At 39.7% G+C, this 25,841-nt stretch overlaps 1 protein-coding gene across 5 annotated transcripts in view; it reads right to left on the minus strand.

The window, feature by feature from the left end:
• NIPBL (NIPBL cohesin loading factor) overlaps positions 1-25,841 on the minus strand; it is a 232,471-nt gene that overhangs the window by 140,710 nt on the left and 65,920 nt on the right. For all 5 annotated transcript variants that reach the window (XM_020795682.3, XM_020795685.3, XM_072992835.2 and 2 more), the window contains 2 exons: positions 3,329-3,472; positions 268-433 (listed from right to left, as the gene is read on the minus strand). In XM_020795682.3, coding sequence (XP_020651341.3) covers positions 268-433; positions 3,329-3,392 — 230 coding nt within the window. In that variant the 5' untranslated portion in view covers positions 3,393-3,472. The remainder of the gene's footprint in view (positions 1-267; positions 434-3,328; positions 3,473-25,841) is intronic.

The raw sequence follows: 25,841 nt of genomic DNA on the forward strand, positions 1-25,841 counted from the left end.
TCATAGGTATGACCATCTCCTTTATTATTTCAGCTGACCTCCATCCATAAGCAAATGAACACTCTACCAATCATTCCAAATTTGTCCTCAATCAACTTACTATTCAAATGGCCTATACAAACTCATATTGTATTATATTACACAATAATATGCAATTTCTTCAAAGTTCTATATTCGACTCAGTTCAAACAACTGAATAGTTTGTATAAACTGTATTCATAGCAAGGTATTTTGAAATCTATTTGTGAAGTGTCTTAATGTACATACATGTGATCTGTTGACACCTGGTTGAGGCTGTGCACCAATTGTGAAACCAGATTTTCATCCCTACACGCCAAAAGGCAATTCACTTCCTCAGCAATTCGTCCATTAAAAAGCAGACTTTTTGTAGTTGTAGCAGGTAAAGGCGATGGAAGAGGCAGCTGGTTCAAAACTAATTAGAAAAATAACAAGAAAAAAATTATTCCACAAAAATTATCCCTTTTTTAGAAAACAATGCTTCCCTCACTGAACGTTTCTGTACACTTTAAGGAGAAAGATGAGGTAAGAATGTTTTAAATAAATAATGTTCGCACTGTTAAGTATATTTGGAAAGTGTCAATTAGATATTTATTTATTATTATTTATTTAATTAATTTACATCCCGGCAATCTAGACCGAAGTCTACTCTGGGTGTCTAACAAGAAATTCATAAAACAATAACAGTATAATATAACAACAACAACCTAATATGATTCAAGATGGCAAAAATGAATTAAATAATGACAGGAGGGAAGGCTTGCCTAAAGAGCAGTGAGGGGGCCAGGCAAATTTCTGGAGGTAGACTTTTCCAGAGACAAGGAGGGGCCGCTGCCGAGAAGGCCCGGTTTCTTGTTCTTTCTCTCCGGGCCTCCCTCAGCGTTAGGCCCCTCAGCTGCCCCTCCTGGCTAGAGCAAGTAATATGGGTAGATGTAGGTGGGAGAAGGTGTTCCGCTAGATATTCAGGTCCTAAACCATTTAGGGCTTTATATGTAATCGTTAATACTTTGAAATCAATGCGGAATCGAACAGGCAGCCAATGCAGGGCAGCCAGAATGGGGGAGATATGTTGATATTTTCTCACCCCGGTGAGAAGTCTGGCCGCCACGTTCTGCACCATTTGAAGTTTCCATATCAATCTCAAAGGTAGCCCCATGTAGAGTTCATTACAGTAGTCTAATCTCAAGATTACAACTTCATGGACCAGAGTGGTGAGTGCCTCACCACCAAGATAGGGATGCAGCTGGGCAATCCTCCAAAGATGGAAGTAGGCGGTGCGGACCACTGACGCTACCTGGGTTTCCATGGTAAGCGCCGGATCCAGATGGACCCCCAAGCTGCGAAAATTGAACTAATTGTTATTAGGCTAACAGCAGCTAGACTGATATTTGCAAGGAACTGGAAAGATAATAATCAATTGATATTGTAAGAATGGTATGAGATGTGGAATCTAGTTATTAATGATAAATTAATATATAAATTTATATTCCCGATGGTGGTGGGTTCCCCTGCATATTTGAGATGATTCTATTCGTCACTAATGTTTTTGTTATATAATACAGTCGTGCCTCGCTTAACGATTGCCTCGCTTAACGAGGAAATCACTTGACGATTAGGTTTTTGCGATCGCAAAAGCAATCGCAAAACGATGGTTTAAATGGGAAAAATCCACTTCACGATGATCGGTTCCCTGCCTCGGGAACCAATTTTCACATTACGACGATCTAAAACAGCTGATCATCAGGTTTCAAAATGACCACCGGGTGAACAGATATTTTGTTTTACAGCAATTTCGCTGGAACAGATTATCCTCGTTAAGCGAGGTACCACTGTATATAACAAATATATTTTATAAAATAAAAAATTCCTATCCCTGGTGTTTTATGACTATGACTGAGAGTGTACATGTCCATGATAGAGTATGACCAGTAATAACTCCTCAATTCTCCAGCCCACAACATATTTATTAAAACATTTTACTAATTACTTTTCCAATTTTTTACAAGCTGAACATTTACTTTGCTACACCAGTCAGGAGAAAGAAAACTAATCTCAACCTTAAACATCATGTACAGTGATGCCACACTTAACGATTACCTCATTAAATGACGAATCCGCTTTACGATGAGGTTTTTGCGATCGCAATAGTGATTGCAAAACGATGTTTAGATAGGGAACCTGCTTTGGGAACCGATTTTTCGCTAGACGATTCTAAAACAGCTGATCGGCGGCTCTAAAATGGCCACCCGCTGTGCAAAATGGCTCCCCACTGTGCTTTAGGACAGATTCCTCGCTTTACAGGCACTGGAAAATGGCCGCCCTATGGAGGATCTTCGCAAAATGAGCAGGTATTTAGCCCATTGGAATGCATTGAACGGTTTTCAATGCATTTCAATGGGTTTTTTTTAATTCGTTTGACGACGATTTCGCTTAACAGCGATTTCAACCAAATGGATTATCGTCATTAAGCGAGGCACCACTGTATTTTGAATGTCTTTTAAGTATACTATCAGTTTCACTTCTTCGCTGTTGCTAGCCAGGAAGCTAACTCATTAGGATAGAAGCATGACATTCCCCAATTAGTACTCTCTCCCTTTGAGGCCTGAATATGCTAAAGTGATCATATAAGAGAAGTGTGTAATTATACACAGCCTGTATTTGCGAAGGCTTTCACAGCCGGGATCTAATGGTTGTTGAGGGTTTTTTGGGCTCTTTGGCCGTGTTCTGAAGGTTGTTCTTCCTGACATTTCACCAGTCTCTGTGGCTGGCATCTTCAGAGGATGCCAGCCACAGAGACTGGCGAAACATCAGGAAGAACAACCTTCAGAACTCAGCCAAAGAGCCCGAAAAACCCACAATAACCACTATACACAGCCTGATTGGAAAAATTACTTCTTGGACTAAACTTTCCAGAATTTTGAGGGATTCTGTAATAACCGGGGGGGGGGGGGGGGGGGAGAAACAGCACCTTAGCCATCTTTATGTATCTGTGCATATATATAGTTTCATCTTCAGTATGAAATACATCAATACTCTGTGGCATGCATAGAACCCAGACTATGCAACATAATGTACTAAAGCCCTAAGCAGTTTTCTCCAAATTTCCATTGCATTTATGATTTTTCCCCACCAGGAACCACATTCTACAAGGTTCCAAGTTGCTCTGCCTATGTACACAATCCCTTCATTACTCTCGCCAAAAATGCAAATGCCAAAAGTCAAAAAGGGAGTTACATAAGGCTCAATTACAAAAGAGCAGCTAAGAATCTTGCACTTTAAAAAAAAGTGCAATTTTAAAAATAATACTTACGGTCGGTGAGACTAGCAATCCCTGCAAGAGTAGTAATGGGAACATGAGGCATATCCCCATTCATCCTGAAGTGCTGGGATGGTAGTTGCTACACAAAGATTTTAGTGCGGGTGCCAGCTATCATTACTTCCCATCTCCCAAGCACTGAAATGAGAAAGAAAAACTCAGTTTCCAAAGGATAAAACACATTTAAATGTCTACACAAAAGTCAAGGTGTGCACTCTTACTGAACGTTTTTATTGTTATTTTTTAAAAATTCACTCACATGCCACTAGCAAACACTGCACAGGGACATCTGGGTAGATTCATTAATACGTGAAAAAAAAGATGCTCCTTGAGGAACCACTGTTATAATGTGCAAGATTTGACAGTCACCTAACTTTTATACATTAACATTTTTAAACGTACTGGCTGTAGACCTGAAAATAATATACCTATAAGTGATTTGAATCATATGTATAAATACTCTTATGAGAAAGGATGGGATATAAATCAAATTATAAATCATAATCATGATTTATCAGAGTGTCTCAACTGGACATCTTCAGTCATAAACCAGATTGTGTGAAACAATAAAAACAGAGATAGCTTTTTGCATCAAACAGTTTGTTGATTAGAACTCTTACCATTATGAAACTACTGTACTTTAAGTAATATTTTGAACTTTTTTGGACGTACAGAAAGAATACTGTAACAAATAACAGAAAGACTAGACAAAAAGCATCTCCTTCATTTCTATAATAAATTTATGCAAATTGGTTTCACTATCTACAAAACATTACAGAAAACTTACAGGATCAATCCATTACCAGAATTTACAAGCAGATACCTGTTGGCATTTCAAGGTTAAAAGACACAACAATGTTCTATAAAAATGGTTATCTACCAAACCATTACACCTTTAACCATTACAGCTCACTTTTTTGAGAAGGACATTTATATATTTACATACTTTTTTTATAGAGTCATGCCCCACTTAACGATTACCCCGTATAACAACGAATCCGCTTCACGACGATGTTTTTGAGATCGCAATTGCCGCCCCTATGGAGGATCTTCACTGGACTGTGAGTTTTTCAGTCCATTGGAACACACTGAACGGTTTTCAATGCGTTTCAATGGGCTTTTTTATTTTGCTTTACGTTTTCACTCTATAGCGATTTCGCTGGAACAAATGAATGTCGTTAAGCGAGGCACCACTGTAATTATCAGTCATTTAAAGACTCTAAAAATTACAATAGTCTTGCTGTTGGGAGTAACACAAACAAAAGTAACTCCATTAACAGATGAAGTACAACAATACTATTGAGTTGGCACAAATTCCACTGCTACAGTATTGTAAACCAAGAAAATTATATTATACATGCAGGGAGACACAAGGATAGTGGGACTTAAAATACTCAGTGTTATGAAACCACTGCCCCAAATCCTGTTAATCTCTCTGAATATGCAGTGGGTCGTTATGTGGTTAGTTATCTTTTTATGCTAACTGCAACAAGGGAGAATTTAACTAAATAGCAAGTTTTTAAAGCCCTGTAGAGTATACAATTTTCTACAATACAGTGGTGCCTCAACGTATGAACTTAATCTGTAACAGAATGGTGTTCGTAAGTCGAAAAGTTTGTAAGTCGTATCAGCATTTCCCAAGAGAGGTTACTTATCTGTAACTGGTTCTTCGAGTAGTCATCTGTGAATTCACACGAATGGGTTTAATCTGCGTTTGTGCAGAAGTCTTCAGAATATTCTAGAGCTTTATGATATGTTCATCAAGGACCACCCCCAAGTGTATGTGATCCGCCTGTCCTGGCAATTACCTCAGTTCCTAAGAAGAGCCTGCCACTGCATCAAGGTGATACAGGAGTGACGGACAGAGGGGAGGACAGCTGGGAAGTGTGAATTCACAGATGACCACTCGAAGAACCAAAGTTACAGGTAAGTAACCTCTCTTTCTTCTTCGTGGTCTCTGTGAATGCACACTAATGGGTGAATAATAAGCTAACTTACTGGAGGAGGGATGTCACGGAAGAATAGGAGGAAGTACAGCTCTCCCAAATGCTGCATCCTTTTTGGCTCTCAGATCCAAGTAATGATGGGTGGTAAACATAGATGGTGTCACCCATGTGGCAGGAAGGCCACATAGGTAGTCAGAGCTCTGGTAGAATGAGCCTTAATACCAACAGGTAGAGACAGTTTGACAAGCTGGTGTGGCAGCTTTATAGTTGCAACGAGCCAACGGGACACAATTTGAGATGAAATATGACAATCTCTGTGAGGGAGGTGCAGTGTTACAAAAAGTTGTTTCAATTTGCAGAAAGAAGTAGTCTGTGAGACATAGAAAGCAAGTGCATGTCCAACGTCCAACACGCATAAAGACCACTCTAGGTCAGTCGTATGCAACGAAAAAAGGTAGGTAAAACAATAGGTTGGGAGAGGTGGAAATCCAACACAACCTTTGGTAGAAAGGAGACATCAGGGGAAAAGGTGACCTTGTCCGGGTGAAATTGAAGAAATGGAGGATCAACTCGAAAGGCAGCAAGCTCCAAGGCTCTATGAGCAGAAGTACTGTAATGGCAATGAGGAAGAGTGTCTTAAGGGAAAGGAGGTGCTCTGAGACGGTAGCAAGTGGCTCAAATGGAGTACGCGTAAGCCAGTGAAGAACAGCAGGTAGAGACCATTGTGGGGATGGTGCAGGTGCAGAAGGACACATGCTGGAAACACCCCGAAGAAAGAGTTTTAACATGGGATGACAAAAAACCATAGCAGCATCGGACTCTTGAGGTTGATGAGCTATTATAGCAGACAGGTAAACCTTGAGAGTAGAAAGGGAGAGCTGCTTGCAAAAGAGATGGAAGAGAAACCGAAGGACAGCATGTAGGGTCGTAGGATTGGTTGGAAGATGATGTTGAAGGGCAAACCTTGTGAATACAGTCCATTTATACAAATAGAGCTAAACAGTGGCAGGCTTTGGGGCATTAGCTAAAATGGCATCAGCCAAGGATGAATCTTTCATGCTGTGATATGGAGAGTGGGAAGATCGGGGTGGTGAGCCCTGCCTTGATGTTGCAAGAGGAGGTGAGGAAGGAGAGGCAGCCAGAGGTAATCTATGGCAATGGAGTTGAGCATGGTGAACCATGGTTGTCTTAGCCACCAAGGGGCAATAAGGATTGCGTTGGACCAATCATGACGGATCTTGGCTATTGTTATGAGAAGGAGAGGAATGGGGGAAAAGAGATAGATGAGATGTGTGGTCCAGTCTGCCACCAGTGCATCTCCGAGGGATCCATGTCCCATGCCTGCTCTTGAATAGAAGAGGTCGCATTTGAAGTTTTGGGATGCGGCGAACATGTCTATGCATGGTTGACCCCAGATCTTGCAAAGATGGTGGAATATGGACTGGTCTAGAGTCCATTCATCCATCTGGGTATGTAATTTGCTGAGAGTGTCGGCTACAAGATTGTCTTGAGTAACAATATGCACTGCTACAGGAAAAATGTGGCATTCTAGACACCATTCCCAGAATTGGACAGTGAGATATAGCAGTGGAAGGGAATGGATAGGCCGCAGATTTTTCTTTGTTTGTTTATGTAAAACAACACAGTGGTATTGTTGGTTGTTACTTGAACGGTATTACCGAGAATGATGGGTTCAAAGGCTCGGAAGGCCTTGAAAATGGCTAAGAGCTCGAGATTGTTTATGTGAAGAGCTCACTCGGTGCAGGACCAGGTAAAATGAATATGCAGGCTGTTGTAATGTGCTCCCCATCCAGTAGGACTTGCATCAGTGGTGATCCAAACCAATACTTGGAGAGGAGCAAAGGACTGTCCGATGAACAGTTGGATGGAGTGTCCCACCAGAGGAGCTGAGAGGAGAGCTTGGGGGGTGACTTGGGGAAGCTTGGAAGATGGGTCTGACATAGGATCGAAGAGGGACAGATACCATGATTGTAGGGAGCGCATCTTTAGCCTGGAGTGCTAAATGGTGGATGTGGTGGAGGCCATAAGGCCTATGAGACGTTGAGCTGATTGTGCTGTGACAAATGAGTGAGGAAGGAATTGTTTGATGAGCATGTGACGTTTGACTGCTCTGTCTTGAGGAAGTGCAGTCCTTGTCCTCGTAGAGTCAAGCACTGCACCTATGTAGGTGATCCTTTGTGTAGGGGCAAGAATGGATTTTTCTTTGTTGATCTTGAGGCCCAGATCCGCAAAGGGAGAAAGGGTCAACTGGATATCTTTCAAAGCCTGAGAACATGAAGGGGAGACTATCAGCCAGTCATCTATGTAGAGGAAGATGGAGATTCCCAGACTATGCAGGTGGGTTGCTACGGGTGCCATACATTTGGTGAATGCCCTTGGTGCTATAAAGAGGCCGAAAGGAAGGGCTTTGAATTCATAGGCATGGGGGTCCTAAGGTGAATCTGATAAATTTGTGATGGTCATAGTGAATGGTAATTTGGAAATACACATCGCTTAAATCAATAACTGTGAACCAGTCGTTTTGCTGAAGAATGGGTAGGATTTGTTCTAACGTAACCATGCGGAAACATCTCTGAATGATGTAATAGTTGAGGTCCCAAAGGTCGAGGATAGGCCGCAGACTGCCATCTTGTTTCGGGACAGCAAAATAGCGGGAGAAGAACCCGGGATTGTCTTCTGAAGGATGGACAGGTGATATGGAGTCCTTTAGGAGAAGAGATTGAATTTCTTGTTTGAGATCCATTGACGGTGACGTTAGAACGATCTTTGGTGGAGGTGGGAAAATGAATTCTATGGCATAACCTGTAATGATGATGGTGAGGACCCAGGAATCGGTGGTGACAGATGTACAAGATGGAAGATGGGCTAAAAGACGAGAGGTTGTGGGAGGAGAAAGGTAAGTGAAGTGGATCTAGGGGATGGAGGAGTCAAAGATTCTGCTTTTCTTTCTTTTCAGGGCGGCAAAAAAACTGGGCTGTTGACATCGTGCCCCGTGTTGAGGTTGGAAGGAAGAGGCAGGCTGTGAAGTATACTTATTACTGTCAGTAAACAATCTGGATTGTTGGTAAGAGTAAGGGTGGCACCACTGATACCATTGTGGTCTGTAGTATGGTTGGATATTGTATGATCGTGCTGTTTTTCTTAATTTCTGCAGGTTGTCCAGTATGTCATCAGTTTTTTGATTGAATAGTCCAGTACCATTGAATGGTAAATCTTTGATTCTCATACAAGCGTCATTTGAAATATGGGGGGGGGGGGAAGGGGGGGATAGGGAAAATTGCTCAAAAAGTCTCTTACAATTTTCCTTTAATTGTACAGAAGCTGGAAAAAATCACTCAAAAATCTTTTCCAGTTTTCCTCAGATAAAGAAGTAATGACGAACGGAGCTCAATGAGAGGAGAGACCTCAGCAGCAGCAAAAGGAACTGAGGTAATTGCCAGGATGGGCGGACCACGTGCACTAGGGTGGCGGTCCTTGGCAAACGTATCATAAAGCTGTAGAAACATCAGAAACATATTACCGCCAGACATGTTATCAAAGCGTGTTATCAAGTACATGGCTACTGTTATAGCCCTTTGTAGACATTATCACCCAAGTAGCTCATAGCTGCACACATTATCCTCCCCATCTTTGCCCACCACAGACACCCCATATGAGAGAAGAGCAGGACAAACTGAAAGGTTCTCATGACTTCATGACCAAGTAGAGAAGTGGACTCAATTCTCCTTAGTTCTTGTCCAAAATTCCAAACTGGTCAAAGTGAGAAAAGATGGAGAAACCAGGGAAGTCTGTATGGAGTGCTCATTTACAAATTTCAGCAAGTAAAACCAAAATTATCACAATAATCTGAAGAAAAAACTGTGTATAAAATTGCCCTCTCCTGCTTCTATCCTCCTCATGGCAGGCTATTAAGCATACAGTCCAAAGAGTACACTAAAGACATACAGCACATGTGTACCAGCTAACCAACCCTACTCCTTTCAGTAAATTTACTTCATCTAGGACTCAAATTAGACTTAACTCTACAAATCTAAAAAAATATGCTAGACACATTTCCATAGTGAAAAGAAAAGAGATCATGTATAAAAGCTTTTTTTTCCTCGATTAGAGAAGGTGCATCATTCAGTGACTGGGCAGATAATTAAAGTGCAAAAGATCCTGACTTCAATCCCCAGTTAAATATCTAGGTAACACAAAAAAAACCTGCTGGTGAACATGAAGACTGTTGCCAGTCAAAGGAGAAAATACTGAACTAAATGTTTCTATATTAGAGATGGGAACTGGATGACAGGTGATGCTGAATTCCATCTCTCTCCCCCCAGGCTGCCTGGTTCACTTACTGGGCTCAGCATGCTGCTGAGGTCCTTCTTTGGCAGCAGCACTCCAAGTGAGAAAGGAGCCCAGCCAGTCTTTCCCCGTCTCCTCAGGCAACCAACCACTGTGGCAAGGACGCAGAACAAGGAGTCTTTCTGCAAAGCTGATGAGTGGCTGGCTATCTGGGGAGGTGTGGAAAGTCTGGTTTGGCTCCTGCCTGGATTGGAGCACTGCTGCCAAAGGACCCCAGCAGCATGCAGAGCCCAGTAAGTGGGCTAGGTAGCCGGGGGGAGGCAGATGGAACTCAGCACCACCTGTGGTGTCATGTTTTGTGCTTCGTACGAAGTACAAAGCTCCCATCTGTAGTCTATATATCTGTCATTATCATGTGCATATTTGCAGTTGCCTGTCTCTGGGAACAAGAAAAAGGTCAGAAAATCTATAAAGTGCATTTAAAAAAAAAATACAATACTGAAAATTAAATGAATAGTCTCAACTAAAGTTATTTATGATGGGTCAGTCCGATATGTGTTCGTTAAAAAAACACAATCTAAATATGAATTAAATTCATATCCATGCACTGATTTACAGTAAGGTATTAGGAAAAGGATTTAGTAAGTAGTTTCCCAATCATTCATATCATGCAAAATACATAGACACACTGATACGTGCAAGCACACAACATTAATTGTCTACCTATATATCAGGGCACCCCCAGAAGAAGGGAACAGCAAACAATTTCTGAGTACTATCTACCTAGAAAATCCTCTAAAGGATTGCCATAAGTCTGAATTGACTTGACAGCACACAATTATATATAAAATCTATGATTTCCCCACAAGAGGGCGCATAGCTTATTCTTTTATCAAAGTTACTCATAAGCAAATGTTTCGAGCATATATCTGAAACTTTGAACGCAACAAGTGCAAATGTAGACAGTACAGCACAACATTCAAGCATATATTATATAAAAGAGAAAACCAAGTTAGTTATTTAAAAATACAGTCAAGAATGATCTACACAAGTATACTCTGACTAAGAACATTAAAAACACGTAAAGCAGCACCTACATTATTTAAATTTTAAGCCAAATCCTTCCCATGTAATATACATATTTCCTCAACAGGTACACATGCTAACTAATTACTTATAAAAGTAAGCACATACTGCTTTGCATCTTATCAGAATTTTCATACTAGATAAGAACATTTTTCAAACGTTGGGTCATGAAATCCAGCAATGTAAAAGTATATTAACTAAGACCTGAAATCTTGTCATATAACTTATGCATACAGAAGGGTAATTACATCACTAGCAGGTGATTTTCCACACTGCAACTCCCACCAGCACCGGATAATGGCCAATAGGAAAGGATCGCTGAAGATGAAGTCCAAAAAATATGGAGGGTATCAAGTTACAGTATTAAGACTCATTCCCGAAGATTCACTACCACAAATAAAACAGATCCCCTTGTACACACGCAGGGCAATGCTGGTTCTCACTTACAGCAATGAGATTAGTATCAAATGTATGGCCAAAACAGTTATGGGCAAGTATAACCGCAAAACATTTATAATTAACTGAAAAAAAATAATACGGAGGTGAGCATCACACATTTGAAACAGATGGATAATCTCTTTAGATAAATTAAATGTCTGGAACGAACTGAACAACAAATTGATTCTGGAAAAAAACCTAGTCACTTCTACTTCTGTTGAACCAAACTTTCTTTGTTGTATATAAAAACAACCAGCAAAACAGGGGGTGGTGGTTAACCCTATCTAACCTTCATGGAAAAATTGTTACATTTATTGAATTTTTATCCTACCTCTCTTCCTGTAGACCAAAGGAACACAAAACAGCTTTTAAAAAAATTAAAACACAAGTATTTAACAAATTGGAAATAGGATAGTAAGTCAAAACTAGAATAGGCCCATTTGAATCAGTGGAATTTATGAGTCAACGGGTTGCCTGTAGTGTGATTTACTTCACTAGACAACAGGATTTCGGCCACTATAAATATATAGCTCAGAATCCATCAATAGCACAATGGTGCCTTGACTTACGAACGCCCCTACTTATGACCATTTTGAGTTACGACCAGCTCCAGTCAAAAAATTTTGCTTCTACTTGTGACTAGAGCTTCCACTTACGAACAGAAAAAGGCAGGGGGGAAAGGCGGGAGATTCAAATTTCTAACTGTAGGTGGTGACTAGGCTGCTTCTTTGTAGCTCTTTTGCCCGAGCAGAGTGTGGGTCATCATTGTAGGCTTCGGACTACCTCCTTCTGCTTCTGCTTCTGCGTCTGCGAGTGCGAGTGTGTGTGTTGTTTGTGTGTGTGTTTGTGTGTGTGTAAGCAGGGAGGCTTTGGGCTGCCTTGTAAGGTAAAGTGCTGTTTTCTCCTTTTTAAAACTGTTCTGGGTGTTTTTGCAGCATGGTTTTGAAATGGTGCTTCGACTTACAACCATTTTGAGTTATGACCATCTTCTGGAATGGATTGTGGTCGTAAGTCGAGGCACCACTGTATGAATCTCAATAGCAAATCACCACTAAACTAATATTCATGCAGCATTGCCACTGAAATTTTATTTTTCATTTCCCTGACTTTCCCTGACCAGCATCTGTCAATTTCCCTGACCACCATTCAAATATAACCACAAGTTAAAAAATGAATAGGTTGTGTTGCATTAATGCAAGTCTTAATGAAATGTTTCACTCTACAATTACACAAGTTTCAACTGCAAAAATATTGCCAAAGTAAGAGATTTAATATCAGCTTCTCTCAATATTAACTGCAGCAACATCTGTTTTGCAATTGCATCAAAAATTACACCAAGATACAAACTTAAATTCAAGTAGATTCTGAATGCTAACAAATGACGTAACATTTTTGTTGTTGTTTTAAAGGTACACTAAAAATATATATAAACATTTTATCTAAAATATTTTATCTGAAGCCACATTACAAAACTTATGGTTTTGAAATTGCACTAATAATCCAGTTAGAAAAATTTACTTTGCATGGTGCAGAGAAGAAAGTGTTAGTTGACCGTGAAATCCAACGGCAGCAAAATTATCATTTGCAACTTTCTGCTGGGTTTAGCAGGAGACAAAACGTCCATTACATATACAAGCATGACCCCAAAACATGCTTATCATTATATGTAAGCTAAATGCAGTACCAGCAGGTAGGGCTGAAAACAGATATTTAAAGTTTATATCTTGCTAAACGTTTAAACTAGTCTTGTTTTGCAAACGCTACAGGCAGACCTTGGAAATCATGCAGGAACAGAGCTCAATGAACACATTAGGCTGATTGCTGGGGGAGCTGAGAAAGGGCATCATTAAGTTTTGCTTGTATTCTGCTACTTCTCTATTCCATTTGCCACAAGAACAGATCATGCTGCTTGAATATATTTTAATCACAATTTCACTGACTTTCCCTGACTTCAGACCAATTTCTCCGACTTTCCCTGAACAATTTCCATTTCCCTGACTTTCCAGAAAGTGGCAACCCTGTCATGTTTTTGTCTCACATCAATCATGTAAACAAGAAACACAACCACTTAACTGATAGCAATTCATCACCAAATCATTTAATAGACTATGGATCAGAGCTGACAGAACCAAACTGAACCTAATAAAAAGGGGTTTTGCACCAACATAATTATTTTTATTGCAGAGATGAACAGGCAATCTAAGACATGTATCTGTATATTCTATGCCCCACAAAATCTAATACGGAAGATTTGATACAAGCTGCTCCAAATGCTCTTGATGTAGCCCATTATTTGTTTAGTTTAGTTACTGAACCAGAATACAAAAAAGGAAGTTGTAATCAGATAAAACTGCTGGACAGCTCAACTGGTTTAGGTATCTGGCTGTGGAGCCAGAAATTGAGAGTTTCAATTACCTACTGAGCGTCCTTGACAGGGACTTAACTCGATGATCCAACTTCCCTCTATGCAATTCTGAGATTTACATTACATTGCATTACATTACATTATATTATATTATATAGCTTAAAATAATGAACAATTGATCTTGAGGGTTTAAGCCAGGCTTTTTCCCATTCTAGCCTAATCAGACAAAAGAAAACTTCAGCAACAATAATTTACTGGTGAAGTATAATGGCCTAAAATAAGCAATGGCCTTACCTGGTATAAGATTAGCAATGGAGTGATATGCATTAGGACTAGCGCTTTCTAGTTCATAAATGAACCAGGAAACAAGTCGCCAAATTTGTTTATGACACTAGACTATTTATTGTGATGAGAACAAAAAAGATAAGCTAAGACCTACAGAAAGACGTCAAACTGGGGAAATGGACAGTGAAACCATAAGTGAAATTTGAAATGACAGAGTATGAAATGATGCACATTTCAGAGATTACACATTCTTTGATGATAACTGAATTTGCAGTAACAAACCAGCAAGAGGAACTTCATGTGAGCTGTTTGTTTGGTCATGGTAAATAGCAGAATAAAAAATGTGAATCCTCTGTACTGCTACTACAGGAAAAGCAAATTACGAGCATAATGTGTAAAGGAGTAACAACTGCAACTGCCTGCATCATGCTACCAACATAACCTCAAGAGTTGTACAGCTCAGCTGTACAATGTACAGTATTGGTCACTGCACAATCCCCACATGGCCCCTACTTGTTTCACCAAACTAGGAGCTCACACTACATGCCCCTCAGCTGCCGGCAGCTGATTACATCAACATTACCTATTATTAATAATCGAGATACATATGTCATTTAAAAAAAAACAAATAGAAATTGTTTATTATTGCAGATGTTGACAATACAAGAAATGTTAACTCTTAAACAAACATCCTCCTTTATCCCCTCTCAGCCACCACTCTCCTGCCCAAACTCCCCAAACTCTCTCAACTAATCTCAAACTCCCTATCTAAGTCCCCCTTCTCCTGCAGAGTGTCTTATATCTTATGACTCCGCCCTTCCAGCACTCCCATAGGTCTATGAAGATAACATATGAAGTTTGTTTTAGGAGGCGAAATGTAACAGTTTCCCCTCATAAACAAAGGAAGGTTTAGGGAAGAATCTAAACACTAACCTCTTACATTATTTACCTCACTAAGGATACATTACATTGCTCTTACATTAATAGACATATTAACCTTTCGCATTACTTACATCAATAAGGATACATTACTTACATTAATACTAATTATATTACATTACTTTCACATTAATAAGGATACTCACCATTATTTTTACCATCACTACCTTAGTTTTCCAATATCCAAGCAAACTCTGCACTTTAAGTATATTCCACAACCATTACACAAACAGAACAGTTAATACAATATTACAAACTTTTATCCATTTGGCCTTTGAGATAAGGCACCAGCAACCACATTCTGGGTCCCTGTGGATTTCAAAGTCAAAGTTTTGCCCATCTCATCAATTTGCTGCTGTTGGCTCGAATATTCCTTAGCCACAGAAGAGGAGAGTGGTCTGTGCACAGGACAAACCTCCCCCAAATGTACGGTTTCAGCTTTTGCAGTGTCCATACAATAGCTAGGCACTCTTTCCCAATGGTGGATAGATGTTTCTCACCAGGTTGGAGTTTCTTGCTGATAAAAGTCACTGGGTGTAGACTCCCACTGTTGTCCGCTTAGCACAGCATGGCTCTCAGTCCCACGTTCGATGCATCCATATAGATGATGAACTCACGGTCGAAGTCCAGTGCAATAAGGACTGGTCCTGAAGTCAGTGCCCTCTTCAGACGATTTAAGGCTACCTGGCACTCTGATGTCCACTGGATGTCCTCAGCTTGCCGCTTTTGGGTGAAGCCTGTTTTCCTTTTGATTATTGGCTTCATTTTCTCAACTGTGGGAAGGGTAGGCAGTTTCTTCAACTCCTTCAGAACAGCTATGGCTGCGTCCTTCTTTGAAATATTATTGCTCTTGCCTTCATGCTCCCCATTAAACTCAAACATAGGTACTTTTGTCACAAAACTTCATATTTGGAGGACTACCTTCCAGGGTGACCTCCAAATTCACAGGCAAGTTTCTTTTAAGTGCAATCACAAACACTTGGCTTATTTCAGATGTACTGAGATTTTCATCATCTGGTTCTCTCCCATTAATCTCTAGTTCCTCAGGTAGGGGATTGTTTTGCAGGATTCTCAGTGCTTTTGCAGCTGCATGTGGAGTTTTAATACCAGTCCTTTCAACTTTCCAGTGCTGTCATAACAAATCTACATGTCCTGACCATGCTAACTGCAATTAATTCCCCTTTATGGGTCTCAGCATCAGTACCTTGTCCTTGGTACAAAATGTTCTTTCCTGGGCCCTTTTATTATACAGTGGTGCCTCAACTTACAAATGTCCCGACATACAACCATTTTGAGTTACAACCAGCTCAAGCCGCAAAATTTTGCTTTGACTTGCGACCGGAGCTTCAAGTAGCAACCAGAAAAAGGCAGGGGGAAAAGACAGGGAATTCAAATTTGCTGACCGTTGGTAGGCAAAGAGGTTGCTTCTTTGTAGCTCTTTCGCCCCAACGGTTCGAGTGAGTGAGTCGGAGGCGGCTTCGGACTGCCTGGAGCTGCTTTCTGCTCCTGAGCAAATACATTTACTCTGTTTTGCAGGGTGGGTTTGGGTTGGGGGGTGTTTCTGTGTTGTGATGTTTTTTGTGTTTTGGTGTTTTTTCCCCCAGCCCCATCAGAACGCTGGCTCTGTGTGTGGGGGGTGGTGGTGTTTTTCCCCCAACCCTACTGCATTCCAATGTGGCTGGTTCTAGCACATGAGTAATGGCAGGATTACTATTATCCAACCACATATTCAATTATGCATCTATAAAAATCTCTAACAGTCAATTTTCAATATCCTAAACTTTTGCTTTTGAGAAGCCTTTGAGAGCCTCAGGATGGGAGGGAAGCCTTTAATAGTCAAAAATCACTGCAGGTTGTCCTGGTTCCAGTGGCAGCAATCCAGGAGCAATCTTAAACTATTAGAGTCCCCATTTCAAATCCCAAAGCTTCAAATTACTTCCCCATAGCAAAAGGGACCCCTAGGGAGCCTTGGAACCTGAAAGGAATAAGAAGTTTTCAATTCATTAAATTAAACATTTCTGGCAAAAGATCAAGTTTAAACAGACCTAAGTTTTTACAACAGGCTTTTGCCCATCGCCATTCAAGTACAGTGGTGCCTCGCTTAGCGATGTTAACCCGTGCAGCAAAAATCGCTACTAAGTGATATTTAAAAGCCCATAGAAATGCATTAAAACGCCATTAATGCGTTCCTATGGGCTTAAAAACTAACCTTAAGCGAAAATCCTCCACAGGGGCGGCCATTTTCAGTGCCTCTAAAGCGAGGCAACACAGCCATTTTGTTTACCCGGTGGCCATTTTGGAACCACCGATCAGCTGGCCGAAAATGGGGACTTTGCGATGATCGCTTCCCTGCGATCATCGCAAAGCGAATTTTCCCCATCGCTAAGCGATCGCAAAAACATCGTCGCAAAGTGATTTCTTCATTAAACGGAGTGATCGCTATGCAAGGCACCACTGTATTAATGTGCTGTATACTAAAGTACAGTGGTGCCTCACACAACGATGTTAATTGGTTCCAAAAAAATCAACGTTGTGTGAAACATCGTTCTGTGAAACACCATTTCACATAGGAATGCATTGAAAACCGGTCGTTCAGTGAAAATCCCCATAGGAAACATCGTTGAGTGAAACAATGTTTCCTATATTGGAATGTATTGAAGCCGACTCAATACATTTCAATGCCTTTGCGGAGTCCTTTTTCGCTCCTGTAAAAGTGTCTTACAATGTTTGGACGCTGTTTTAAATGATTGCAATGGTTAGTCCACCTCCTGAAACCTATGCAAACTGATTTTGGTGTTGTTCTGACACTTCGTTAATTTATGATGATTTTTTGTTTTTTCTCCATAGGAAACCATTGGATGGTCTGTCTAATGGTTTCCTACGGAGAAAAAACAAAAAATCATCATAAATTAACGAAGTGTCAGAACAACACCAAAATCAGTTTGCATAGGTTTCAGGAGGTGGACTAACCACTGCAATCATTTAAAACAGCTTCCAAACATTGTAAGACACTTTTACAGGAGCGAAAATGGAGATCAGGAAAGGGCTCTTTGATCTCCGTTTGCCTTTTAAAGTTCTTCCCGATCTCCCTTTTCGCTCCTGTAAAAGTGTCTTACAATGTTTTGAAGCTGTTTTAAATGATTGCAATGGTTAGTCCACCTCCTGAAACCTATGCAAACTGATTTTGGTGTTGTTCTGACACTTCGTTAATTTATGATGATTTTTTGTTTTTTCCATTGGAAACCATTAGACAGACCATCCAATGGTTTCCTACGGAGAAAAAACAAAAAATCATCATAAATTAACGAAGTGTCAGAACAACACCAAAATCAGTTTGCATACGTTTCAGGAGGTGGACTAACCATTGCAATCATTTAAAACAGCGTCCAAACATTGTAAGACACTTTTACAGGAGCGAAAAGGGAGATCGTTGTGTGAAAATCCCCCATAGGAAACATCGCTGTGTGAGGCAGCAAATTTAACAGAAAAAGGCATCGTTGTGTGAATTCATCGTTGTGTGAGGCACTCGTTGTGCGAGGCACCACTGTATTTTGTTTAATAAATATAAACAAATAAATATATTAAATCAGATCACACTATTTAAGGAAGAATCTTTTTAGAAAGTTTTCTAATTAAGAATTTGGCAATGCCTGCACCAATTAACACCCAGGCCAGTATCTTACAGAGCTTCTACTGAGCAGAAGTGGAGTAGCATAACATCATACTGCAAGTGTAAGAATTTTGTTCCACCATCTTCAAAAAGAAAATCTGCCTCTGACTGTGCCAGCTATTGTATAAGTATACAACTTTAGTACAAATCCTGAATCATTATGTTGTCAAAATTAACTGCTGGACTGTTCAATGGTTTCGGTCTCTAGCTGCAGAACCAGATCCTGGGAGTTCAACTCCCCACTGTGCCTCCTAGACAAGGGCTGGACTTGATGTTCCACAGGTCCCTTCTAGCTCTGCAGTTCTAAGATTATTATTTTTAAAACCTTCTGTTCAGCAAAAATGCAACAGATTACTATCCCCAATATTATCAGGAAAGTTTAAGCACTTTAAAAAGTTACCTACAGATAACCCTTAACTTCTTTGTGGAGAAAAGTGGATAGATTCATTAAAATTACATTGTAAGAAAAATATCAGAAATCATCAGCTTTGGACAAATGTAACAGAGAAGATAACTAGATAAAGGATGCCACATTGTATTATTTTATCATTTAATGTTTTTATAAATACTGTATTCCAGCAAAGCTGGTTTGACTTCAGTACTTAAAATTACACAATGAATGGAACAATGAAAATCAGTGCATTCATTTTAGACCTGATTCATATAGCAAATTCAAGGGAGAAACTACTTGAAGTACAGCTTGGCTGATATAGCTTCATATTATAAGATATTTGGGCAGATCACCGGTTAATAACCATATCCCTAAATTACTGAAACCCCAAGTATCAGGTTGTTCCACAGATGGTTCATTATTAGAGAAAGACATTTTATTCTCTCTCTCACCTCCCCATTTATCCATACTATTTCAGGTTACCACTTCTGATCAAGTGGGATTCAGTTCTTCAAAGAACTCCATTCTACATTTCAGTCGTATAGTTGAAGATAGATCTCTCATATTCCATATCACACCATAATGTCCACAACGGGTTTGTTAGAAACATGGACAGTAGGAATCAAAGCTAAAAAGTCTGTCATAAACATATAGTTATAAGTCAATGCAAAATAAACCTACCACATGAAGCATCCCTGTAAATATAGCCATGTAGCCTGACTTTTATAAAATCATATTAAAATGAGACTTAACTACTCATTCTTTTACTACAATAAATAGTTTAATCTGTAATATTTTTACAGATTTACTACAGATTGACAGAAGAATGTATAGCTTCTATCAGCATACAGGAGCTCAGATATATAACAACTTCATGGAAAAAGCTCATTCACTGAATTCAGCAATGCCCTCTTGTGGCTACTTAGAGAAAAGAACCTAGCACACATACCAGATGACTGGAGTTAATATTTGTCAACAGATTAATTTAAGTTGCAAAATGTTGACTTTTTTTACCAGACCCCTACTGAAAACACTGCTCTGCTATTTTTTTCAAAACAGACTGAAATGCTTTCAAGTAAAAATGAGAGTAGTTCAAGTAAAACACAAAGTTAACTAGAATTTAAAACACTAGAAATATCTCAGGAGCTATACTATTTCACATAATTGAAAAAAATACAAATCACTAGAATCAAAAGAGTAGTACTGTAGTACTGAAAATAAATGTACAACATTTTCCTAAAGTATGTGATACACCTTTTAAGTTATTTACAGGTTTATCAATGCTGTAATGAAGTTGCAAAAGAAAACCCCACACACAGGCTATTCTGGGACCAACCTAGTATAAGAACTCCATCATTATTCAGCTAAGCACACAATGCCTGAAATCCTGTTGCACAACTGCAACATTTAAATGTTGATAATCTAGCTGTGAATGCACAAAGAGAAAAACACAACACACTAGCTAAAAGCCAGCAGTAGGTCAGAACTAGAATCAATGCAGCGCCTTTTGTCCGCCATTCTGTTGTTCTATATATTGCGCCATCTGGTTTTATTGGTTAGTTGTTATTTGGTTTTAAATAGTTTTCGTTTTATTTGGATTTGGTTTATTATTGTAAACCGCCCAGAGTAGTGCTTCAGTACCAATGGGGAGCAGTATATAAATTTAAACAATAAATAAATACATAATAAACTTAAATAGAATCACAGAATAATTGAGTTGGAAGGAGCCCATAAGGCCATCGAGTCCAACCCCCTGCTCAGTGCAAAAATCCAAATCAAAGCAGATGTGACAGCTTGTTGTCCAAATGTCTCTTGAAAATTAAACACCTGCTCCTTTGTGAACTCCTCATCTCACATTAGACTGTTGAGGCAGTGGAGGAACAGTCATCTCACAACGTTTATGAGCCAGCAATGCTTACTCATCAAATCCCCCCTAATTCAATGAGCGTACACTAGTTGCAAGTTACTACTGGAGTTCAGTCACTGAGTGCACACAGGCAGGATGGAGCACATGACCAGTTATGGTTCTAAACTCACACCTCTAGTCACACATTATCATGTCACATGATGGCTGAAAGGATCCACAGGGAATCTTTAAGAGCATGTTTTATATTTACAAACCATCCCAAGAATGTTGGTATTGGGTGCTTTATAAGCATGAATTAAATTATTGCCTTGAGCCAATGTTCCTTCAATTTTCCACTAGCACCAAGTGGAAACCCCGTCCTGCACATGCAAAGTTCTGGCTGCAACTGAAACCAAATGAGTAGCAACACCAATACAGTGGCTGCACAGCTGTGCAGCCACGCATCTTAAAGGGAACATTGCCTTTAACCAACATATACAGTGGTGCCTCACAAGACGAAAGTAATTCGCTCCGTGAGTAGCACCCTTTTGCAAAATGTTTGTCTTGCGAAAAGCAGTTTCCCATAGGAATGCACTGCAATGCATTCCTATGAGAAACCACGCAAGACGAATGAATTATTTTCGTCTTGTAAGGCATTGGTCTTGCGAAAAAATCGTCTTGCAAAGCACAGTCATAGAATGAGCCGTCTTGTGAGTCACCAACATGATCGCAAAACGCTTCTGTCTTGCGGGTGGCATTCGTCTTGTGAAGCATCACTGTACTTGATTTCAGAAAGACAGGTTACTTGCCTGTAACCATGGTTCTTCAAGTGGACCTCTGTGAACTCACACAAAAGGGTTAAGTCAGCGCCTGCGCTGGACCACTCGGAATATTTCAGAGCTTCAAGAAAAGAGTATCAAAGTTTAAGTTGGCCGAATAGCGCATGCTCCAGTTCCATTCATCTGCCACAATAACCTGAGCTTATGCTAGATATGTTCAGAGACGGATAGTGGGGAGGCCAGGCGGGATGTCTGAATTCACAGAGGTCTACTTGAAGAACCATGGTTACAAGTAGCCTGTCTTTCTTCATCGTAGCCTCTGTGAATGCACATAAAAAGGGTGACTAGCACACCCACTTACCGGAAGGTGGGTGATCACTGAAGGATGGATGTCAGCACCGCTCTCCCGAAGCCTGTCTCTCTTTTAGCCCTCAGGTCTAGTCTGTAGTGGGTTACAAAGGTCGAGACGTTAGACCAAGTGGCTGTCCTACAGATGTCAGGTATGTCAATGCCACGTAGTCATTTGACGTATTCTGACCAAGATTCTCTGTATGAGTGGGATTGGTGGAAAAAGGTAGAGCTCCAAGGGATCATGAACGCATCCCTCAGAGAGTCCCTGCCACGACCTGCCCTCGAGGCATAGAGGCATAGAGGTTGCACTTTTTGTTGAGCTGACTTGCAAACATATCTATCTTGGTGGTCCCCCATAGACGATACAGCATGGTGTAGATCTCATCGTTCAATTCCCATTCATGTGTTTGACTTGTTAGTCTGCTGAGCTTGTCTGCTATCTCGCTGTCTGTGGTGGAGATATGAATTGCCACTGGGAAGATGTAATGTTGATAACACCATTCCCATAGATGAACTGCGAGATACAGAAGAGATCTGGAGTGTGCCCCCCTTGTTTGTTGATGAAGAGTGGTCGAATATGACCAGATAGGCGGGATAGAAATGAAATAAATAAATAAATAAATACACGGTTGTGGTGTTGTCGGTGATCAGCTGTACACCACAACCATGTAGTAGGGGTAGAAAAGCCCTGAATGCCTTTGTAACTGCCAGAAGCTCCAGGAGGAGTCTTCAAGAATCGGTGAAGGTACCGATGCCAAAACTGGAGGTAGTTGTTTGAGAGAATCCTTAGCTTTAGCCGAAGTATTAGGCTTGGCTTGTTTATTTATTTATTTATTTATTTATTTATTGGACTTATATACCGCCCCATAGCGCTACAAGCACTCTCCAGGCGGTTTACAATTTTAATTATACAGGCTACACATTGCCCCCCCAGCAAGCTGGGTACTCATTTTACCAACCTCGGAAGGATGGAAGGCTGAGTCAACCTTCAGCCGGCTACCTGGGATTTGAACCCCAGGTCGTGAGCACAGTTTTAGCTGCAGTACAGCGTTTTAACCACTGCGCCACAAGGCTCTTGGCGTAGGCAGTGGAAGTTGCCTTCGATGTCGAGGCAGACGACTTCTTCAAGCCTGAAGATTTTTTAGTAGGTTTATCAGTGGTCATGGTAGACGGCAACTGAGAAGTACGCACCTCAGAGTGTGGAGTGGCAGAGGGTGAAGAGATTTCCATTTCAGATTATGACAGAGCCTTATCCCACAAGTATAGTTTTAATCTCTGTTGACATGCCTTGATCACAGCTTTTGTAAAATTTTTACAGTGCTTGCAAGTGTGCGGCTGATGGGATTCGCTGAGGCAAAAAAGACAGCGATCGTGGCCGTCCTGAAAAGGCAGTTTATGGGAACAGATGACACAGCGGCTGAAGGGACTGGATCGGGACATAAGCAGGTAGACAATAGAACAACCTTACTGTTTGTGGAATGATGAAGTAGAAGTCGCGCAGCAAGATAAAAAAGCGGGAAATTGTCCGGAAACAAGAAATTCAAAGCGGAGGCAATAGAGTAGTCAAAAAAGGCAGTCTGAGGTCAGGGCAACAGATATCAGAGGAGTCAAAGCAGTCCGTGGTTGAAAGTACCAAAAAAAAAAATCTCAAAAATCAGTGAAGCTCAAGCGAGAGGTTCCTAGCTACACGGCGGTAAAATGGAACTGGGGCTGAGGCAGGTGGAGCATGCACTATTGGGGCAACTTAAACTTTGATACTTTTCTCTTGAAGCTCTGGAATATTCCGAGAGGTCCAGCGCAGGCGCTGACTTAACCCTTTTGTGTGCATTCACGGAGGCCACGATGAAGAACATAAGTTACACTAACGTTAGTAGTCATAAGTCTCCAGCAGTTGTGGACCGGTGCTATGATTTTACTCAGTTAATATTTATGCCTAAAACAACAGAAATGTTGTCGACAACTGGTAATAAGGGAGAAAATTAATGAGCCATCACTACATGCTTTATTTTGTTCTTTTAATAAATCCCTTGAACATTAATCATGTTCCTTCACTGTACTAATACACAATAAGCACACAAACATACATTCACTCTTCAAAAGCATGCTGGATTAGGCCAAGGTAACTTCTTGTCAACAATCTGTTCATACTGTGACAAATGTCCATGGAAAGCTCATTAGCAAAAAATTAACTGCAGTAATAAGTGTCTTCCTGACTGATCAATTGCATCAGTAGTATTAATTTCTAACAGCCTGGTAAAAATGCTAATTTACTTCCATTTTACTATGAATGCTTTGGAAAAAGGAATTTTATTGCTATTCCCAATCTTTGTAGCCTTTTTTTAAAAAAAGCTAGAACTGCAGTTTCTATGTGGGAAGACAGCAGAAATTTATCCTCCAGGTTAAACTGTGATTAAACTACAAAATACGGAGCACTGAAATACTGACAGTAATGATAGGAACAAGTTACTAGAAAATTTATAATTTTTGATTTGCTGAGATAACATCATACTTCTCTAGAGGAAAGACCTTCAAACAGTGATGATTCCAGATATGCAAACAGTAAGGCAACAAATCGATGCTAATACCTACAATACTGTTAAGTAAAATTTTAATATTTATCAATTGATAATGATTTTTTAAAAAAAAAACTTGAACAAAACTGGAGTTAGAGGCACTGGACCCCCATGTAGTTCAAAATCCATGTATAATTCTTATGCCCACCAAAAAGAAATAACAAAGCACAAACCGTTGTTTCACATACACTCACACACAAAACAGATGGATTTACTGTATTAACTGTACATACCAAATGATGACTACAATATTTACAATTCATATTTATAAAAATCTTCATCCTCACTATCATCACATTGAGTAGGTTGATGTGAGGGAGGAAGTGTGGCTTCATGGAAATACATTGCAATTTCAGTCTAACTTTTTTGCTTTTTCATTTCTTTAAAATGTTTCCATTTATTTATTTATTTATTTATTTATTTATTTATTTATTTATTTATTTATTTATTTATTTATTTATTTATTTATTTATTTATTTATTTATTTAATAGATATATATACCACCCCACTAGTGCAACACATTATTCTAGGCGGTTCACAACTCAGATAAAACTGAACAGAAAAAAAATAACAAGAAATAATATAATAAGAGTAATAAAATAAAAAAAAAATTAACATCACAAAGCCAGGACAGCACAAGGTTTACCTACCATGGGGTGATCAGGCTAAAGGGCAAAAGTTAGCGAGGAATTCTGACTGCTATATTGTAGCAAATCAGATCTCAGTCAATGGTAACATATCAGACAATTCAAGTTTTCCTTTTAAAAAACAGTATTTGTCGAATATTTACTTACTGGATATTTATTTATTCCTTTACTTACTTATTGGGAGAGGAATTGTGCATTACCCAAACTGTGCTGCTTGGACCCATATAATTTAAGGGAAACATGCAGATCATGTATTTTTCTCTATTTCCATAATACTACACAGTGATGAGTTTCATTTCTAAGTCATACAAACAGATCAACGTACAGTATTTCCTAATTCTACCCAGCAACCAAGAATTCTGTGGAAACCCTGCAGGCTTAATATATATAAGTATCATGCTACTCAACCGCTCCCTCTTTCAAGGAATATTCCCACTACCATGTAGAGGACTACTCCTCACTATCACGAATTATAAATCTGTGGTCCAACCACTGTGCTCCATGTGTCTAAAGTAGTTGCTATAATCCATGAACACTCACATTGAAATATATCTGTAGGCTTTTAGGATGATATAATACTTTTGGTTTTGTTGTTGTTTTATGAGTCTAAAGTTAAGCATTCAAATTTTATTTTATTTGAGCTGGTGTTAAAAAGCATGGGTAAGGCCAATTAAAGAATACGATACAGCTATCTACTTATTTTTTATTTCTTTTGACTTGCATCACCTATATAACTCATTGGGTTTCTGTGGCACGCTTATCTCCAAGATGGTCTCTAACATTCCATCTTCATTTGGCCAGGATTCCACAAGACTCAAGCTTGCAATTTTTCTTCATTAATTTCTCTATGCGGTCATATTCTGAAATTATTATTATAAATCA

The sequence above is a fragment of the Pogona vitticeps genome, chromosome 2 (genome assembly GCF_051106095.1).
Source record: "Pogona vitticeps strain Pit_001003342236 chromosome 2, PviZW2.1, whole genome shotgun sequence".
NCBI classification, from domain to species: domain Eukaryota; kingdom Metazoa; phylum Chordata; class Lepidosauria; order Squamata; family Agamidae; genus Pogona; species Pogona vitticeps.